Consider the following 19,771-nt stretch of genomic DNA (forward strand, 5'->3'; position numbering starts at 1 on the left):
CGCCACTCGTGCCCCTACTGGACTAGATCAGGTAGGCCATCGCGGGCGATTGACCTTGGGTTGACCCGAGGATTTTTCTTAAATTGGTTTAATAAACTCGAGTCTGTATTAATTTAATTGTTATTATTGACTTCACCCGTTTAACCGCCTCATCCCCCGTAGCTTTCGCGATCGGTCCCGAGATTAATGAGCGCGCGCGCACGTATGAGTCGATTGCCATTCAGTTTGATAATCGTTATTGCCGCGCGAACCACTCCACCAGTCGATGACGAACCGGAGGGAACTTCTCTCCTATCTACTAGCCCGTTAACAAGGCGTCCCCGAGACGCCCCTCGATGTACCCGCTCCCGAGGCGAGAGCCTCGTGTCCCGAGTAACACCGACTAGCCGACGAGCCGCAGCCGTGGGTGGCAAAAACCACCCGTTGTCCCTGTTAAATTCAGAGGTAAATAAATGGATCGAATTAACAATAATAATAGATTTATTGAATTATAGTTATTGACTACATTGCTCTAAGAGAGCACGTTGCCGTAAAAACGGATCGGAGCGAACTGGCTGTAGTATGTACGTGTGCATGTATAATTGTATAAGTGCGCATACTTTCGGCGCAAAAGAACATATGTATTTCTATCTCTCTCACTATCTCATGCTATACATGCATATACACTGTATTATATCATTACACATATACGCTCAAGATTGATATATTTACTCATATTTTAACACACCTTCTTAAATTAACAATCTTGAGTTTAGCTGAGTATATTTCCTCTTATCTCGAATAACAAAATAATTTTATGAATAATTTTGATCGATAGTTATTTTACATATCGATCCCTTTTCAAAAAATAATATGATCATTCTCAAAATTTAATATTCGTTCTTATATAATATTTAAACAGTTCCTAAAGTTTTTAAACTTAATTCGACCTAAAGATTTAGTTAATATGTCTGCTAGATTATTTTCACTATCAACTTTAATAACATCAATTTCTTTATTATTATAACAATGGTTTATGTAATGAAAATGAATTTCTATATACTTTGATTTTTTAGTCATATTACCAAACTTAGCAATAATTTGAGTACTTGAATTATCTTCGTAAATTGGAATTGGTTTTTCAATTTTAATCTTAAAATCATTCAACAAATTTTTGACAAATTTAATTTCACTCACAGCTTCAGATAATGCGACGTATTCCGCAAAAGTAGATGACTTAGTTACGCTACTTTGTTTCTTTGTTTTCCAATAAATTATATTAACATATAATCTAATTACAAACCCAGAGGTTGATTTTCTATCATTTTGATCATCTGCCCAATCAGCATCTACATAGCAATCTATTTTTTCAGCATCTAGATTTCTTTTATAAATTAATTTCAAATTTTTGGTCGCATACAAATATTTCAAAACTCTAAGTGCGTATTTATAATGTGTTTCATTGTAACAATTTTGGAATCTACTCAAGTAATTTACACTATAACAAATATCTAATCTTGTGCATATACTGATATATAGAAGCGCACCAATGAAGTTTCTATACTTAATATCATTCGAAAAGGATTTTGCAGGTTTTAAATTTAAATTTTGTTCCATGGATGTATAGTGTAATTTACTATTCTCTATATTATATTTTTTTGCCAGTGACTCAATATACTTACTCTGATCTAGTGTCATTAAACCATTATTGTAATCATAATCAACATTTATTCCAAGATAAGTTTTTTATTTGACCTAAGTCTTTCATTGCAAATCTTTTATGTAGTTTTTCCTTTATTTTGTTTATCTTTTTTTTATTTTTACTGCAAATTAGTAAATCATCAACAAAAAGAATTAAGTATATTGTGTCATTGTCTTCATGGAGCAAATATAAACAGTAATCATTTTGACTTCTAACGAATCCAAGTTTTTTTATAAAAAGATCGAAACACTCATACCAAGCTCTGGAGCTTTCACTCAATCCATATAATGCTTTAATTAACTTATAAACCCTTCCGGAATTATCATTATATCCATCGGGTTGTTTCACATACACCTCAGACTTTAAAGTTCCGTTTAAGTAAGCCGCTTCTTCATCCATTTGTTCTATCATATATTTATTTTGACAACAGTTAGTTAGTGTTTGTGTGTTGTCACACTTTTCCGATTTGAGGGAGGCACAGCGTAATCAAACATTACTACCCTTCTCACTGGGCACCAACAGGTTGGCATAGCCCACTGTCTTTCACTCCTTCGCTTTCAAATATTTTTGGAGATCCGGAAGTCAAGTTTGCTGCGACATCCCTGACGCACACAGCGAGTCGGAACCTTTTTAATCTAAGGCGGCGACCTCCTCGAAAGGGAGTACCGATCTTTTCAAGGTTCAACGCTCAAGGAGAGCGGAACTAAAGGCTTGACCCTCGGTTTGGGCACGACGGGACTCTGGTTGCCCCGACGTCTGCCGCGTCGGAAGCACGCAGCATAAAAATCTTACGAGATTTGCTTGACTTGGTACCACTACCCCGCAGAGGCCAACCCAAATTGGGATGTCAGAAGAGATACTCAGCTAGGACAGCCAGAGGAGATTCCTAAGACGATCAACCAGTTAAGCCTCCCCTCTTGGCTCGCGTTCGAAAACATCCTACCCTGCGTACCTGTATTATGGGATTGCTCCCACGACTCACAGGTCCATCGCTTCGACGTACCGAGGAACGTCTTCCCATTGCGTTTCGGTCATCCCCGCTCACGCTGGTGGGTATCCGTCATTCGGAAAGGTTGTTTCCCGGTTTCATCCCAACGTCGGATTCCGCTTTCAAAAGAGCGGCTTTTATGATTGGCTGATACTGGTATTTGCTCTTTCGATTTGGTGTTTTGACTTTTAGGTCAGGGCGGGGTCTCGTCTAGCCGACAAGGCGAATCCTCAGGTAGTTTTCAGTATTCATGCCGGTCATGCCACATATTCAATTCAAAACTCCGATATCAGGTTAAATAGGGTAATTCGCGTTCAAATTGTCGAACTTCAGAGTTTATTTCTGAAATTCAATGTTCAAAATTATCGTTCAAATTTTAAGCTTATATGCTTGTGTAGGTTTAAAAATTAGGTTATTGTGCGAGTTTTGGTCCTTTGGTTAGGGACCTTGTAAGAGGCGGCGACTTTCTACCATAGTTTGTAACTATTTTTCTACGCTTTCTCTTTGTTATAGGTGCTCCTTCCCTGGGCTTTATGACTTTTCTAAGGGAAGGCTCGATCAATATTAGATGACCTATCAAATGACCAACGCATAACTAGAGCCGTGGAAAGTAAGCAGGATAAGACCACGCCCCGAACACCAAACTAAATGAAGGACTAAAAATGACAAGCCTCTCTAGTTTTACAAAAGGGGGGGGGGAGATGCTGGTCGCGTAACAAACTAATGCAACTGACCAGAATAATATCGCACGATCGGTGCTGGTGGATAACCTTGACTAATAGACCTTCCCTATTGACCATAAATTCAGACCTTTTTGATTTAAACAGATACGACAATGCCCCCAAAGTTCGGGGCCAGGACACGGCGCCCATCGATACATCGACCTGAACGAGAGTTCCAACCAACGGAGGCCGCTTCACTCCAGCCAGAAATAATCACCCTATCTTCATCAGACGAAGGGGAGAAGGTGACGGAGACCCCCGAGGTTCAGAGGACTACACATCCTTCCCCCTCCTTCTCGATTTCCTCTTATATAATGGAAATAGAGGAGGAGATCTTAAAAGAGAAGGCTCATCTCGGAGAAGACCAGCCACCACCCTCAAAACCGCAGGACCGACAAACCCTGGCCGCGAAAAGGGTAGCAATCCTGGTTTCTCCGGGGGAACAAACCGGGAACAAGACGAATGGAAGTAAATCTGGGGGAAGCAGCCAGAGCTCTGACGAATCAGGAATCATTCTCCTAACTAAAGGAGAAGGCTTGGATAGCCCCACAGACAATCGCAAACCGACCAGACGAGACTCAACTCTAGAGACCAGGAGGTCATCCAGCCCAGGAGAAACGGTAGTCCTCACCAACCGAAGGGAAGATCTGTCTGAAGACAGTCTAAGAATCCAGAGCCGACGCCGACAACAATCACTGCCGAAAGCTCACCGGCAAAAGGCCAACACGAGGCATCATCTCAACACCATCCACACCCGGGATGGCTACCGGTCGTGGATGTCAACCAAACACCGCGGACTGCAGTTGATAGGACCACTTTAACCCGCGAACTGGAAGAAAGGAGGATCCAGAGGGAAAATGGCCGAAGAAGAAAGTATAATCTTAGAAGACATCTGGAATTCAATGACCTAGTAAGCATAGTGGACTAATCAGACGCATCTAGCGACGAACCAGGCCCCCCTAATCCGCCCATCACCACCCCGAGATGTCCGCTCCTGAACAAACTACGAAACCCGCCCCAGAGATACCGGAGCAGGCTTCGGGAATCTAAGACCAATCCCCACAAATCCGACCGTAGACCCTCCTGGCCGCAGTTGCTTCAACTGCTAGATGCCCGGACACAACTCGACGAAGAAGAAGACAACGGGGAAACCATCCGACAAAACCTCAGCGACCAGGAAGGGAACGCTGATCGATCATCACAGCATCGTCGTTTTCCGTTTTTCCCTCACGACAGCCGATGTTGCTGCGCCACCTGTTCTCCTAAAGCGAGAGCACGGTAGCTGGCGCCTAACTCAAATAAATAAAAGTTGCACACATTATCGGCTGACTGCGCCACTGGCGACCGGTCGAGGCCGGAGAAAGAATTGTCTTGTCTTTAGCACACATTTATTTTTCCCCTCCCTTTGCCTCATCGCAAAGTAAAGTAAATATGATTGCTATTTGACTCAATGGTTTATTTATTGAAGTAAATATATAATTTTTTAAGCGTCTATCAAACAAGGAATCCCGAAAAACACTTTGGATGGGATAATAAAACTGAAATCTACTATAAAGAATAAAATCCAGAAGAGTACTATAAATGAGAAATGAGAATATAGAACTTGGAAAAATAATTTCACTTCATAATGTGTTGTAATAAAATAATAATATTTAATTATTGTAGCTTACATTACAGTTGTCATTTTAGATAATATAATTTTTTATTTAGTATAACACTTTATATTAAATGAATGATTGTTTGCGTCCAGTACCAATTTTTTCATTCAAATTTATTTTCGTCCAAATCGAATATGTGAACCGATTTTAAAAATTGTATTATAATGTTCCTCACCTAGAAATCAACCCGAACAGAAACTTTGATGTAGAAAAAATTTTTATTCAAATATGCTCCGTGCATTTTAATCTAAAATCATCATAAATAAGTTAGAAAACGTTTTAAATATGCATAATTAAAACATTGGTTGTTCTCTTTGATCTAAAGGCCTACTTAATTTAGTGAATCCGATACCGGCTTTAGATGATGAAGTATAAAAAGGATTTGTCTACTTTCTCACAGAATTAAACCATACATAAATATAGACTTTTATCATGAAATAAGATAATATCCGCCATTGTAAATTAGTTATACAAGAGTCGTGGAAAACCGGGGTTGGGTTTCCTCGACTTTGCAAGTGATTTTTTCAATGTCCAATTTAGATAAATAAAATTCTTTTATATTTTATACCTACGGAATCAGACGATATCTACCGTTTGCAGGGGGATAAGCCACAAATAACAAAGAAAATCGGGCTTTCCTTGACTTTGGACGCGTTTTTCTCAATGACTACTATATTTAATCGAAAATCCGCTAACAGATTCGGATTTCTCGTTCAAAATCCTAAAAAAATATGATATTTATATATTAAATTATTATTCGATCAAAGGCTAAAAATCGGAATGTTTGACATTTTTTCATAAAATGTCAAGTTTGACCTTGTTTTCAAAGGTTGAAAGTATATATAATGATAAATTCTATAGTTTTTCTTTATTCATCATCAATCAAGCTTGAAAATGCCGTTGGATTCATGTCGATATCTTTTTCCAATCAACAAATATTTAATTTTGTCCAAAAAATTTTTTAAATCTGCCATAGTATGGCGCATCTAATTTGACGAACAAAAATTTAAAAAATTGCGCTTTTTTCACCACTTCCGTTATACAGGATATTTTAGGTCGCTAAGTAATAATACAAGCTCTGATTTGCATTCTAACTTGGCAATTCAAAATGAGCTTTTTTTTATATATTTTTTTATATTTTTATTTTTATTTTGTATGTTTTTATGTGTTTTTTTTTAAATTTAATTATCGAAATCGAAGATGTGACATGTACATAATTAATATTGAAGCTCAGTGAATTTGCTATCAGTCGAATATCTTTTAATCATTTTTCACGGAGAATTATGGCCCGGTCGTTGCTCTTCGTTGAGCTCTCGCCAATATCCACGCGCCGCGCCAAGCTAAGAGTGTGCGCAGGTTGAGCACGCTCTCAATACTTGACTTATGTGTGTTTCAGGTGCGACGGTGGGAACGGCGAGCAGGAAGGAGCACAGCGGACAGAGAGAGAGAAAGAGAGAAACAGAAGAAAGAAGAAAGAGAGAGAGAGACAGAATAAAGAAGAAAGAGAGAAAGAGAAACCGAAGAAAGAAGAAAGAGAGAGAGAGACAGAAGAAAGAGACAGAAAGAAAGAGAGACAGAGAGATAGATAGAGACAGACGAAAGAAGAAAGAAAGAGAGAGTTGCGCGCACAGCTCCGTACCGATTTTCGGGCAGTATGTGCTATGATTTTGCACAGGCTGTCATGCGCGTGCTGTATTTCGAATTTTCCTGTGAGTTTCCAGCGCCCTCGCCGATAGTCTATAGTTTTGGATATGCGCCCGGTGCAAGGTGAAGAGAGTGAGTCACAGCGACGTCGGCTAGGTCGCGCCCAGCCAGAATTGAATACGGTTTCTGCACGCGTGTATTTCCGGCGAAGTATTGCGGGTGCACGCGCGCATTAGCGGCCATTGCCGAAAACCTCTTGGTGGAGATTTTGGAGCGGAGAAGGTGACGAGGGGAGAAGGGGGTAGCAACTAACTCCAACAGCAGCAACCAATACACACATACACACACCTAACCACACATACTCACGGAGGAGGAGAAGGAGTCCAGGAGAGCGGAGCTGATCGAGCGTGGTCGATGTTGTATGTTCTATTTCTCTCTCTCTCTCTCTCTCTCTCTCTCTCTCTCTCTCTCTCTCTCTCTCTCTCTCTCTCTCTCTCTGTATGCATTTATGCCAGCTAATTGGCTCGTAGTGAGGCAGACCTGATAGCTACGTAGCGGCGGCGAATATTATTGTCGTGCTAGATTTTGGTTTTGTTTTATTTGATTTACATATTTGAGTTAGGTGACGAATCGGCCGGCAGAACTACAATAGATTCGTCTTACGTACGCGAACATTTGTTATCGTTGCGAGGTGATTAATGGTGTGGGGATTGCCATTTGTAATATCATTTGTTGGAGTATATATGAGCCTTAATATAATGCTGCTCTCACTTTATTGTCGCCCGAGTTACTCCTTATCGCGAATCCTGCCTCATGCATTTGACGCGTTTGCTCACCGCGTCATTTAGTCGCGGAAACATTCGCGCTTCCCGAATTCCTCCCTCAATAAATAATTTGTACGACTCCGAGCTACCTAGGCGGGAAAGGTCTATTCTCCGTTATACATTAATGAATCATTTTTAACAGTGAAGGCATGATTTTTCATGATTAGTGGCGCAACTGGGACACTGCTAAATATTTTATTCAAAAACCTAATATTTTTTTTATAGAAACGTTGACATAAATAAGATGAGTTGAGATAGTTGTAGTTTATAGTATTGGGTCTCACTCTTGTATCTCTTTACTTTATAATTTCGCAAGATTTAAGATACATAACAATTATTTTCAAAGTATGCTTATGTCTCTGCTATTTTTTTATTCATAATCAGTGGAAAGTAGCAGAGATCGCTTTACTACCTAATTCAGGTAAAGAACCTTAACTGGTGTCCTCATAGAAACCAATTAGTCTTGTGACATTATTCTTTAAATTTTCCCACGCGTTTTAGGGAAATATACTTTTTAATAATTTCCACGAGCCATGCAAGGGCCCGTGCCCGAGCACCGTTTCAAAAATTATTTAAAATAGAAAGGTAAGGGAGGCTCTTTCCCTCCTCTGAACGGTGACGATGGGCCTCGTCACTAAATTGCCGTTTTGGGCTTTGAATTGAGAGAAAGGGAATGACGGATGCACATAATAATCACTCCCGATAGTCGTTAACAACATTTTTTCCTCAACGTTTAACGATCATAAGAGCGACGACCCGCGTTTACGCGTCGTCTTCTACGACCGCGTGCCTGCGCTCGTGCAAACGGGCACGTTACAATAGTTTGAGAGAAATACAAAGGAGGGACTCACCTTGTTCGACGATTTCGCCGTGCTTGTGGGTGATAGCGGGCACTTCGCCGACGCGTCGAGCACTCGCAAATAGAGGGAGAGAAAGAAAGAGAGATGACCTGACCTGGTGAAGGCTGCTGGCAGGAAATGCTGCTGGTGCTGCTGGCAGGAAATGCTACGAATGCTGCTTGCAGGAAATACTGTTGGAACCACTGGCAGGAAATACTGCTGAAGCCATTGGCAGGCTTGCGGCAGGTCTAATTGGGTTCCACGATGCTTCAGGTGTCGATGGAAATCCTCTCCGGATTGTACTATGCTCGGCGTCGTTTAGCTCCTTTGCCTTCGCTTGGCTGTTCGGTTTTTTTCTCGCGTGCGCATGCTTGGCCGTCAATATCGATCCTCTAACTCAAGATCTCGAATCGAACTCCCTCCCCAACCGTTCGCGTGCCGGCTCGAGCAACGCTGGCGGCTTCGCTCTTGCGAGCGGATCGCCGCGGGTCGCTCGCGCTAGTTTACTCTCTACTCGCGATGCGTCAATCTCTATCTATTCTTCTTGCCGTTCTCGCTCCTAATTGGCTCCCAATGACGATGCCCTGTTCAGATATTGGCCCTGAAATAAAGTGGTGCAAGCATCGGTATCGGTTCGTAATTTCCACCACGCTCGCCAGGGCAACAGCGAAAGAGCGAGCTACGAGAGAGAGAGAGAGAGAGAGAGAAAGAGAACAAACCAGACAGGGCTGGCTATTCAAGCAGTCTTTAACCAGTAATTTCAAAATTGTTCAAAAATTAATCGCTGCTAAAATCAACCAAAAAATACTGAATAGTTAAACTTATCCCAGACCATCAATACGGCTTCAAATGCAATCACTCCATAATTGAACAAGTAAAGAGGATAGTATCTAATGACTGAGAGAATAGTATTTGACAAAGTTTGACATATAAGGCTTCTGCACAAGTTCAAAAAAAATTTTCCTGAAATGTCACTACGAGCTTGTGAATTCTTATTTACAAAAGAGAACTTTTCAAATAAAAATAAATGAAATCATTTTGAAATTTCATTTAATAGAAGCACGTGTATCGCAAGGTAATTACCTATTGGGTCAACGCTTTGCCTACTATTCACTTCAGACTTACCAAAAGTTTCTATTATCATGACATATAATATACACAAATGATACAGCTATTTTTAAATTATTTTAATATAGTAGACAACTATAGCATCTAAAAATTTACTAAATTATATAATTAATTATCTTGAAATTTAGTTCAATTCATAGAGCATTAAATTAATGAAAGCAAATCAATTCAGAAGACATTCACACTTCGAAAATATACCTTTCCACGGATTAAACTCAATCATACTTATATATATTCGGTAACAAAATCATGTAAAATACCTAGGTATACACCTACACAGAAGACTCAGAAGGAAAGAACGTATATCTACAAAACGTAAAAAACTAGAACTTTAATGGAGACAAATGTACTGACTTATTCGAGAAAAATCGAAGCTGTGAATTGAAAACAAATTACTGTTATACAAAGCTGAACTCAAATCAGTCTGAATATATGGCATTTAATTATAGGATGCCACTTCAAAATCGAATATTGAAGTTTTAGAAAAACTTCAATCTAAAGTCCTACGTAATATCGTATCGACACCATAGTTCACTTTAAATAAATTTATGCAATATAATCTACAGGTTCGAATAGTAAAACAAAAGGGTTAAAACTTTTACATAAAATATAATACCGGGCTTTAGAACTACCCTAATAATCTTATCAGCGTATTTTTCAAGATATCCATACTAATACTAGGCTCGAGACATATAAACTAATAAATACATGAATAAATTATAATCCAATTGTTATATATTTACTTCATAACCAAGTCAGAATATTCACTAGATTTTCCTTAATTTTATATACATATATCATATATCAGTAACATTTACTCATTGTCTCAATACGTTAGACAGATTGTAAATAAACTTGGAACTACAAAAAGAACGTTTCAAGTTTCGTTCTAAACTCGACATTCATAAGCTGATACTGGAAAACATCTAGGTAAGTTATAAGAGACAAAATGTAGATATCATGAGTAAGTGATATCATATTTTATTGGTGCATATATCAATTAATAATTTAATAAGATCAATATAATTGCTATAATTAATATGCGAAAAATTACTGCATAGCTATTGCAAGGAAATTATAAGTTTGACGTCGATGGCAGTTGTGAAGTATTATCTGCATTTACTGGTGAAGATGACGGCGACTTTGAAGTTACAATAAAACATTGTAATAAGTAACACCGTAATCCCGTAAGTCCAATTCCTGTAATAATATAATATTTAAATGTTGTTATATTATGATCTATAATTTCTTTTTATTTTACTAATAAATACTAGTAATATCGTTATTGTTATATTGACTTCAAGAACGAGGTCCACATAAAACATTTATAATATAATATTAATAATTGTTTATACGGTGCCTTATGACTGTAACAGTATTTTAGCTCAAGACCTCTCGAATAAAGCTGAAACATACGAGGATCGTCCGATAAGTCCCTGACTTTAAATAATAAAACACTATTTGTTTTATATTTGTTTAAAGGAATAATTTTAATTCATTTTTAAACATAGTCCCTTTTTAACTTTATACATTTATTGTAGCGCTGCTCAAGCTTTTGTATGCCCTCTGAAAAGTAATTTTTACTAAACTCCTCAAAATAATCATTTATTGCAGCAATTATCTCTTCGTTGGAATTGTTTTTGGAAAGTGCTAAATCTGAAGAAAAAAATGGATTAGGAAATATTTCGTAGCGCAAATCAAATCATTTAGCCGTTGCAATGGAACCACCATTTTGAAAGTACTTGTGTAAAACGGTGCATTGTCATAGTGAAAAAGAACTTTTTTTCATCAGATGATACCGTTTTTCCCTCAGTGTGGTATCAAATCGATCTAATAATGAAGCCTAATATTCTCCTATAATAGTTCTTCTATTCTAAAGATAATCAATTGACATTATACCAGTTGAGTTCTAAAAAATTGCAGCCATGATTTTTCCGGTTGATCCTACCGTCTTCGCTTTTTTCAGCGTAGATTCTCCTGGCCTAGTACATATTTTCAACTGATTTTTCGTTTATAGCTTATAATAATGTTTCATGAACAGTAACGTAACGTTGCAAAACTCCTTTTGGTAATGTTGAAACATGCTCAAAAACTGCTTAGACACAACTACATAAGCTCGTTTGTTATCAGCTGTAAGCAAGCGCAACACCCATCTTGCAGACACCTTTCTCTTGACCAAACATTCATGTTAAATATTCCATGTGCATCCTACTAAAATATTAAGAGCCTCACTAATCTAATGCACTTACAATCGATGGACGAAGAGTACAATATCATGAACTTTACCGATCATGTCTTAAGTAGTCACCTCTCTTGGACGATCAGGATACTGAGCATTACTTGTGCTCTTACAGTCAGAATGAAATTCAGTAAATCACATTTGACCCATGTAATGTGATGGAGCAGAGTCTCCATAATATTTTCTGAGCATTTCTTCAGTTTCTTGGATTGATTTTTCCCGTAGGAAATAATGTTTAATAAGTACACGAAACTCATTTTTTTCTATGATTTTATTTACACAATGACAAACTAAATTCATATGACTGTAAAAAATGTCCAAACCAACGGACTGACTTGAAATTTTGTACATGCACTTATACTAGATGGGACTCTCTTACAGTGTCAAATATGTTACGATGGCACCATTATTTTCCAAGAAGACATGCACTTATTGAATGATCGCGGACTTATTGACTAACTTCCGTATATTAGATTACGGTAATTTGAAATTTCTGGCTATTTCAAGTTCTGACAGTTCTGAATTTGAAGGTATGAAACTGTTGCTTCAAATTCTGATAGTTCTGAATTTGACTTAGCTAAAATTATTATTATTTCAAATTTCAATAGTTCAAATTCCACGTGAATTTTTTTATTTTTGCTGGTTCAATTTTAATATTTCTATCTAACAGTTTGAAATCGAATTTGGAAACCTAGACTACACTATTATTTCTAATTAAAACTAGCATATGTATTTATAAAAAGAAATCGATACCTTGTTTACACAATATTTGATAAAAAATTAGTAACAATAAATATCGTTGTAGTACACGATGACCTGCAAGCCAGTGCCACAATAATACCACCACCAACAAATGCTGAACTATTGCATATTTTAAAGAAAAACTAGATAGCAAGAGACGTAGTGAATAGGATAGCTAACAATACGGATGAAAAAATTCGTAACGGATTGTACCTAGTAGGTTGAAGAATATCCAATGATAACAATACAAACCGACTTAAGATATTGCAGTTGAAGAATCGAGATTAAAGACTCTCGGTTAACCCATCGATAGCTTGGAGCCAGCAAATAAACAGTTTCTCACTTTTACAAGAGTTTTATAGAACGAAGAGTCGAAAATGAATTCAATAGAACCACTAATCGATGACCAAAAGCAAGCACAATAGATGCGACGTTGACAGCCGGTGAGAAGATAGAAAGAGATGAGCTATAAGGTAAAGAGAAAAAATGAGTAGTAAATACACCAATCGACAAAGAGAACATTCGACGGCAAGTCATGCCACCAAGGCAATCGAGCACACTCTCACCAACATTGATATTCGGACAGACCGGCATGAATGAAAAGCAAACAGATAATAATAATGATAGACCAGCTGCCACGAATCGGGAAATTGAAGTAGTCGAAATCAACTGAAACGATAACTACTACGATTTTCAAACGTTGCGAATTTGACAGACCTCGTAGAACTAGTGCTAAACAATGAAAATAATCCTATAGCAACTCAGAATTACCATAGAAAGCTCAGCAGAGGTCGTGTAGACGATCAAAGTCATTGCTTAAGGAGAGAGTAACCTAACGCGTAACTAGGAAAATTGGGTGCCGCTTTTGCTCACTCCGGACAACAAGCGCAACCGTGAGACAACTTCAGAGCAATGTCTGACGCTGTTTAAGCGCAATCCGAAGGAGTTTCTGCGTCGTTTCGTGACAGTCGACGAAACATGGATCCACTGGTATACACCAGAGACCAAGGAACAGTCGAAACAGTGGACTTTACCCGGCGAAAGTGCTTCGAAGAAGGCGAAGACTGCCCCATCGGCCGGAAAGGAGATGGACACCATTTTCTGGGATTCACAAGGTGTGATCTACATCGGCTACCTGGAGAGGGGCAAAACGGTCACAGGGCTGTACTATACCGAATTATTGGGCCGATTCGACGTCGAATTGCAGAAAAAACGGCCCCATTTGGCGAAGAGAAAAGTGCTCATCCACCACGACAACGCACCGGCTCACACCGTCGCCATGGCCAAATTGGTCGAATTAGGCTACGAACTGCTGCCCCATCCACCGTATTCTCCAGATTTAGCCCCGTGCGACTTCTTTTTGTTTCCAAACTTGAAAAAGTCACTTGCCGGGCAGAAATTTCAGGATGAGGAGGTAATCGCTGCCACGGAAGTCTACTTTTCAGACCTCGAGGAAACGTATTTTTCAGACGGGTTAAAGAAGTTGGAGCATCGCTGGGCCAAGTGTATCGAACTAAAAGGACACTATGTTGAAAAATAAAACGTCACTTTTCTAAAATTTTCGTTTTTCTTTTGTAGGCTAAGTACTTATCGGACCACCCTCGTAAAGCTGTTAGAAAGTCGCAAAATACAATTTAATGGCACAATGGGACTTGAAATGTTCATTAGCCAGATCGAAGATCAAAAACGGGGAGTTAGAATGTCGAACAGTGACTTATTACATGCAATAGCGGCCGTCTTCTCAAAATAAGTCAACCCGTGATACAAAGGAATTTCAAAATAAATTTATACATGGCGTGACCTTAAGAGACACTTAAGGTGTCTCTTAAGGTCAGAGACTTAAGGTCAGGTGTCTCTCAAGGCCGCACACGGCCGGCGAATGACAATAACATTGAAGAAAAGCTCGAATGACGGACACAAAATGAGGACAAAACTATCACAGATTATTTGAACACCTTCCGATATATAGACCGTCATTTTAATCACATCATATTGCTACGAACCCAAATAAAAATCAATATTAAGATTAGAGACAAGGTCAAATTAGACCTCTATGAAATGGATCAGAGACGAAATGAAACTTTCCTTCACTAGTGCCGTTTCATAATAATATAACAGAGTTAAGTAACCAAATCAACAATAATAATCAGACCGACAAACAGGAAAAAAAAAACGTGTTAAAGCTGCCAGGGAGATCATGATTACCGACAATGCCCTAAGAATCCTCGTTTCTTCTGCTATCAGCCAGGTAATTATGTGGCAACTTTCTTGAAAAAGGAGGCTTTATGTCCAGATACAGGATCGAAAATTATCTTTTTGAAAAAGAAGAATAAAATTTTCGGATTTCTTTTTAATGTACTACATAATTCTTTGTAAAATCTTATAAAAGCCTTATTGATTACTTTGTTATCATTAAGATATCATTAGGCTAAAATTTTACTTGTGCCTCATTTAAACAAAAATGTAGGGTTGCTTAAAGTTGTAGAGGGAAAGTCTCTTTTCGAATTTCAGTTTAGCCCACCATTCTATTTAGTATGTTATTTGTGCGGGAAAAGGAATATACAAATTTTCATGTTTTTTGTAACCTGCCAGGCGTGCACATAATAAATTACGTTAACAATATAACAATAACAAAGTTTATTGCGTGCCTATTTACAAAATAAAAAAAACACATAACCAAAATAAAAAAATAAACAAAAATTGTGGTTATGTAATAATGTGCCTTCTACGACGATCGGATGAGATGACATCATCGGAGAGAAGCTCAATCGTCACTTATGATTTAGCGAAAGAGTACTTTAAGTTGGCAACACCAGCGTAAGTACCGCGCGCACATGTAAAAAGAGAGAGTTGACGTTGCTCCTACTCTTGCTGTTGCTGCTACTCTTATTTCCGCTATGCTCCTATTTTTGCTGCTGGATCTCTCAGGCACCGGTGATAACTTTCGAGCCACCATCGGAGACTTTATACAGGTTCGGCAGACGCTGCTTACCAACTTCGGAAAGATTTAACACATAAAGACTCAGCGATTTACGGTGCTGAGAAAATACTGGTAGACTCGTTGTTGTTGTCCAGTCCACTTCTCCTTCTCGGCTCTCCCAGTCAGGACGTCATATAGACAGGCAAAAAGTAAGTATTGTGCTTGGGTAATATATGCACCTGGTTAGCGATGGTGCTTGCAGATACGGAGAGACAAGGGACGAATGAGGAATCGCTAGGAAAGTGGTTTTCTACATCACAAAATATGATATATCATGTCAATCGAACATATTAATCGCGCTAATAAGAGATATATAGTATCTTCAACATTTTTGAAAGATGTTGCAATTATTTGGAATAGCGACTGTAGGTGGTTTTTGATTTATTGATTTTTTAGAATCATTCTTCCCTTTTTTATATTTGTTAATCCGATTGTGTACGAGTATATGTTTTTTGATAAATTCAAATGGATAATTATTTTTTTTCAGGATATTAGTAACTATTTTTTAATTGTGTGAACGAAATTTTTTGTCAGCAAGTAAAAACACCCGGTCAACTAAATTTAAAACTATATTAACTTTTTGTTGAATTGTATATTCTGAGTTAAAATTTAAAATTCTGTCAGTTTGTGTTGTTTTTCTAAAGCAGTCAAATTCTAATTTATTATTATTTCTGATCAATTTTAAGCCGAGAAATGGAATGAAATTATTCATTTCAGTTTCAAACGTAAATTGTAGTCTATTATGATAAGAATTGAACGTCTCGACAACTAAATCAATTTTATCTTTCGGAATGCAGATCAAAATATCATCAACATATCTACAGTAGAAAACAGGATTAATTTGATATTTATTCCATTACACGTTCAGGCAGTGTTTCTCTAAGTCTTCCATTACAATATCAGCCAATAAAGGAGAGATAGAAATGCCCATCGGGCTTCCAAATATTCGTTTATAATAAATTTTGTTGAACAGAAAATATGTGTTATTAAATAAAAATTTTTTTAATAAATACTACTATATTTTATATATACTATAATTTACTATAATTTATATACTATATATACTATATAAATATATATATTGTGACGGTAAACGTCAAATTAGCGCTAATAATATAACTTAATTGCTGCCTGCGGGGGCAGCACCGACCGGGGAGACGAAAAATGAAACGAAGGAATTCGGCGCGCGAGCAGACGGAACGCGCGCGATTGAAAACGAACCAGTGAGGGTTCATCCACCATCACGCTCGTCCGCTTTTCGCTAGCAACTACCGATCAGCGGGCCGCAAAGACCGAAAATCAAAAAGGAAAACGTCCGTACCAGCGCCAGCTTGGAGTGATCGCTGTTGTGGAGGTGCCGTGCAGCTACCAAAGGGGCAGACCCGAGCCGACGGAAAAGCGTCGTCCTCTACGAGATCGACGTGAGGTTTCGCCAGCGAGGGCGACACCACGTGTGCGCGAATTCGCGATCCGCGACACGAAACAATAAACAGTTTTCTCGCAGCACGAGTTGTTGTCGCCGTCTCCGTCGTCTACAGAATAAAGGTAAGCTGGCCAGCTTTATCTCGCGACCGCGATTGCATGTGTGACGACTAATTTCCCGCGGCCGAAGCGTGCATGTAGTAGCTCTTCGAACAAAGAGCAGCGAGCGTCCCGACACTGCATGTTGTTGTCGAGCGAGCGCCGATGTAAACGTAAACACGAGGGCCGATCTAATGTAGCATTTGATGAAGAATAAAAGGTTCTGATCGTGATATTAACGAGTGCCCTCAGCGTGTTTATTCCGTAATGACTCCACTCCTTGTAAATTCGTAGATTTATTGGTTGACTGACACCCGTTTCCTCTCGCTCTCCGGCTTTCTTATTTGACATAGGTGATAGTGAGCGCGTTTACGTGATCACCGTAATAAAAATAATTAAACGGTAAGCAGCCCCGTTACATGGCGCCCAACGCAAAAGAACCTACGGTGTTTCTGATTGTTCAAAAAACCGGTTCTCAATAGTGACCTTGCGGTCAGTCAACCAGTGACTTAGGTGACAATCAAGTGTTGTTGTACACACTTGATATCGAAGGCCACAACAGTAAACACAGCCTGTTAGTTAGCTTGCGAAGGCCCGCCGCGGCGTAAAATTGTAAATAGTAACTGTAAGCGCGTGCGATAGCGACCGATAGACTCTTAGAAGCGTAAACACCAGTAAACTTTGAAAGTTGCCGCAAATCAATAATATTGTACCCGCTGGCCCGGGGAAAACTAACACCGGCAACTTTCAAACGAAATTAATACAATTTGATAATTTTATTTGATATCGTGTTGTCTTAAAATTAACGTTTTTTTTAATATTATTAGCTGCGGTTATTGGTGACTACGCGCAACGCTCGTTAAAATATTTTAGACACTAACCAAAACAGCCGCACTAACAAACAGTTAGTGAGTCTGATAGGCAGGATCATATTATTGCGTAATAACGAGCGAAGAGTCTTTCGGCAGGCATAACATTAAACGCCCTTGACAAGCCTAGTATCGGCTAATAAAATTTTCACTTGCGTACCATTTTTTTTTTTTTTAAAACAGCACTCGCACTCGCACCACGCGTAACAAGCGTGTAAATTTCGCTTGAAACAAACCGCAAGACAACTAACAGAAGAATATGGACTGCACTCAAACAGATATAGAAAAATTTGGTGTTGACGCTCAGGAGGAGGAAATCGATGAGTACCTCGATCACCTGGAGCTCAAAACAAGCGGGACCAAGCTCTCGAGAGCTGACCGCCTACATAACTGGTTGCTTGGCGACTACTCCGCAGCAGATTTCGCGGAAGTCGACAACCAGCACAGAAATCTAGCAAAAAGAGCTGCCCTACGCTCGGAACTGATTGTATCCCTAAGTGCGGAACACACAGCATCCGAGTAAGAGGGAGAACACCCGCTAGCCCAATTAATGCAGAGTGCGAAGCTAATATCGCGAGTGCAGAAAACCGCGATAAACATCGCGAATGTCCTGGACAGCGGAGAGAACACAAATAGTAATAATGGTATTACTATAACGGCTGATGATGGCAGCCAGTTCAAACTCCCGCCGGCATTCGCGGTGATGATCCTACACCTCATTTTCCGGTCCAGAGAAAATGAGAAGAAACTGGAGCTACTAGACTCACTGAAATCGAATACGTCGAGTACAACAAAAATGTTAGACCAAATCCTCAGCAACAGCATCAATGTGAAGGACCAACTGGACAATCAATCCGCCAGGATCAACCCATTAGAAAACGCCGAAAACAGAAATATACGGCAAGACGATGCAAACAGTTCCAACGCAGCGCGGTAACAGGAGAACACGCGTAGGAGCGTAGCATTCTAGGACACCTTCACATGCCATTACGACACCAGGTTACCCCAGAGCACTCCAGCTGGACCCGGACATAGGCCCACAGGGGCCACCGGCAGGACGCCCCCCACCGGACGCTCCCTTTCGGAGAGGGTGGACAGCATCAACTCAGTGGAGTTAATGCTGAAGTGGACAACCACCCGCCGAGCACGTGGTCATCCCAACAGACGTCAAACCCGTGGTCGACAACAAGAGACGTCGGCCGCATTGTCCGAGGATGGAAACTCAGGTTCTCCGGAGAGGGCAATGCGAGCATTGACACCTTCTTGTCAAGGCTGGACAACTCGAGGAGCAGCGCCGGACTCACGGAAGACGAGATGCTCCTAGCTGTATCCAAGCTACTCGTCGGTCCTGCCCTCGTCTGGTACGAGGCGATGAGGAATGAATGGTTCTCCTATGCGGATTTTGAGACGGACGCGAGAGCATGGTTTGGGACCAGCGTGCAGCAACAGCAGCGTTTAATGAAGGAGGTTCAAAGCCGATATCAGGGTCCAGACTTACCAGTGAACGTCGACGTCGCTAATATGATGGGCCTAATGAATCGGCTGAACCCCAAGATGACGCATGAGAATCAACTGGACCTGTTGCATGCCAACCTCCTCCCGGACATCCAGGGCCAAATACGGAGGTCAGAAGTAGACTCCATACGGACCCTGAACGCCCTGGCCACGGCGGCCCAGAATAGCTTGCATCAGCGAAGGATGGAGCGGACGGTACCAGACCCTCAGTCGTCTCTGTACCCTGAGTTAGCGTACCACACCCGCACCGACACGAGCAAGGGTCGTAAGGGCAAGGTGGCAGCCATGTCCGGCGACAAACCGGAGTGTAGCGACAAGTTGGACCGCATGGAGAAGGTACTCGAGAAGGTGACGCACCAGGTCGTTTATACGCCGACGCCCTCGGGGGCGACACCTAACCCGAGCCTGGAGTCAGTCGATGG

General features: G+C 39.9%; 1 protein-coding gene across 2 annotated transcripts in view; it reads right to left on the reverse strand.

Moving 5' to 3' along the window:
• Positions 1-10,414: 10,414 nt before the first annotated feature.
• LOC131673252 (uncharacterized) overlaps positions 10,415-19,771 on the reverse strand; it is a 1,160,519-nt gene continuing 1,151,162 nt past the window's right edge. For both annotated transcript variants that reach the window (XM_058951130.1, XM_058951139.1), the window contains one exon: positions 10,415-10,684. In XM_058951130.1, coding sequence (XP_058807113.1) covers positions 10,560-10,684 — 125 coding nt within the window. In that variant the 3' untranslated portion in view covers positions 10,415-10,559. The remainder of the gene's footprint in view (positions 10,685-19,771) is intronic.

This window comes from Phymastichus coffea, unplaced genomic scaffold (genome assembly GCF_024137745.1).
Source record: "Phymastichus coffea isolate CEN01 unplaced genomic scaffold, Cenicafe_Pcof_1.1 PCOF00013, whole genome shotgun sequence".
In the NCBI taxonomy this organism is placed as follows: domain Eukaryota; kingdom Metazoa; phylum Arthropoda; class Insecta; order Hymenoptera; family Eulophidae; genus Phymastichus; species Phymastichus coffea.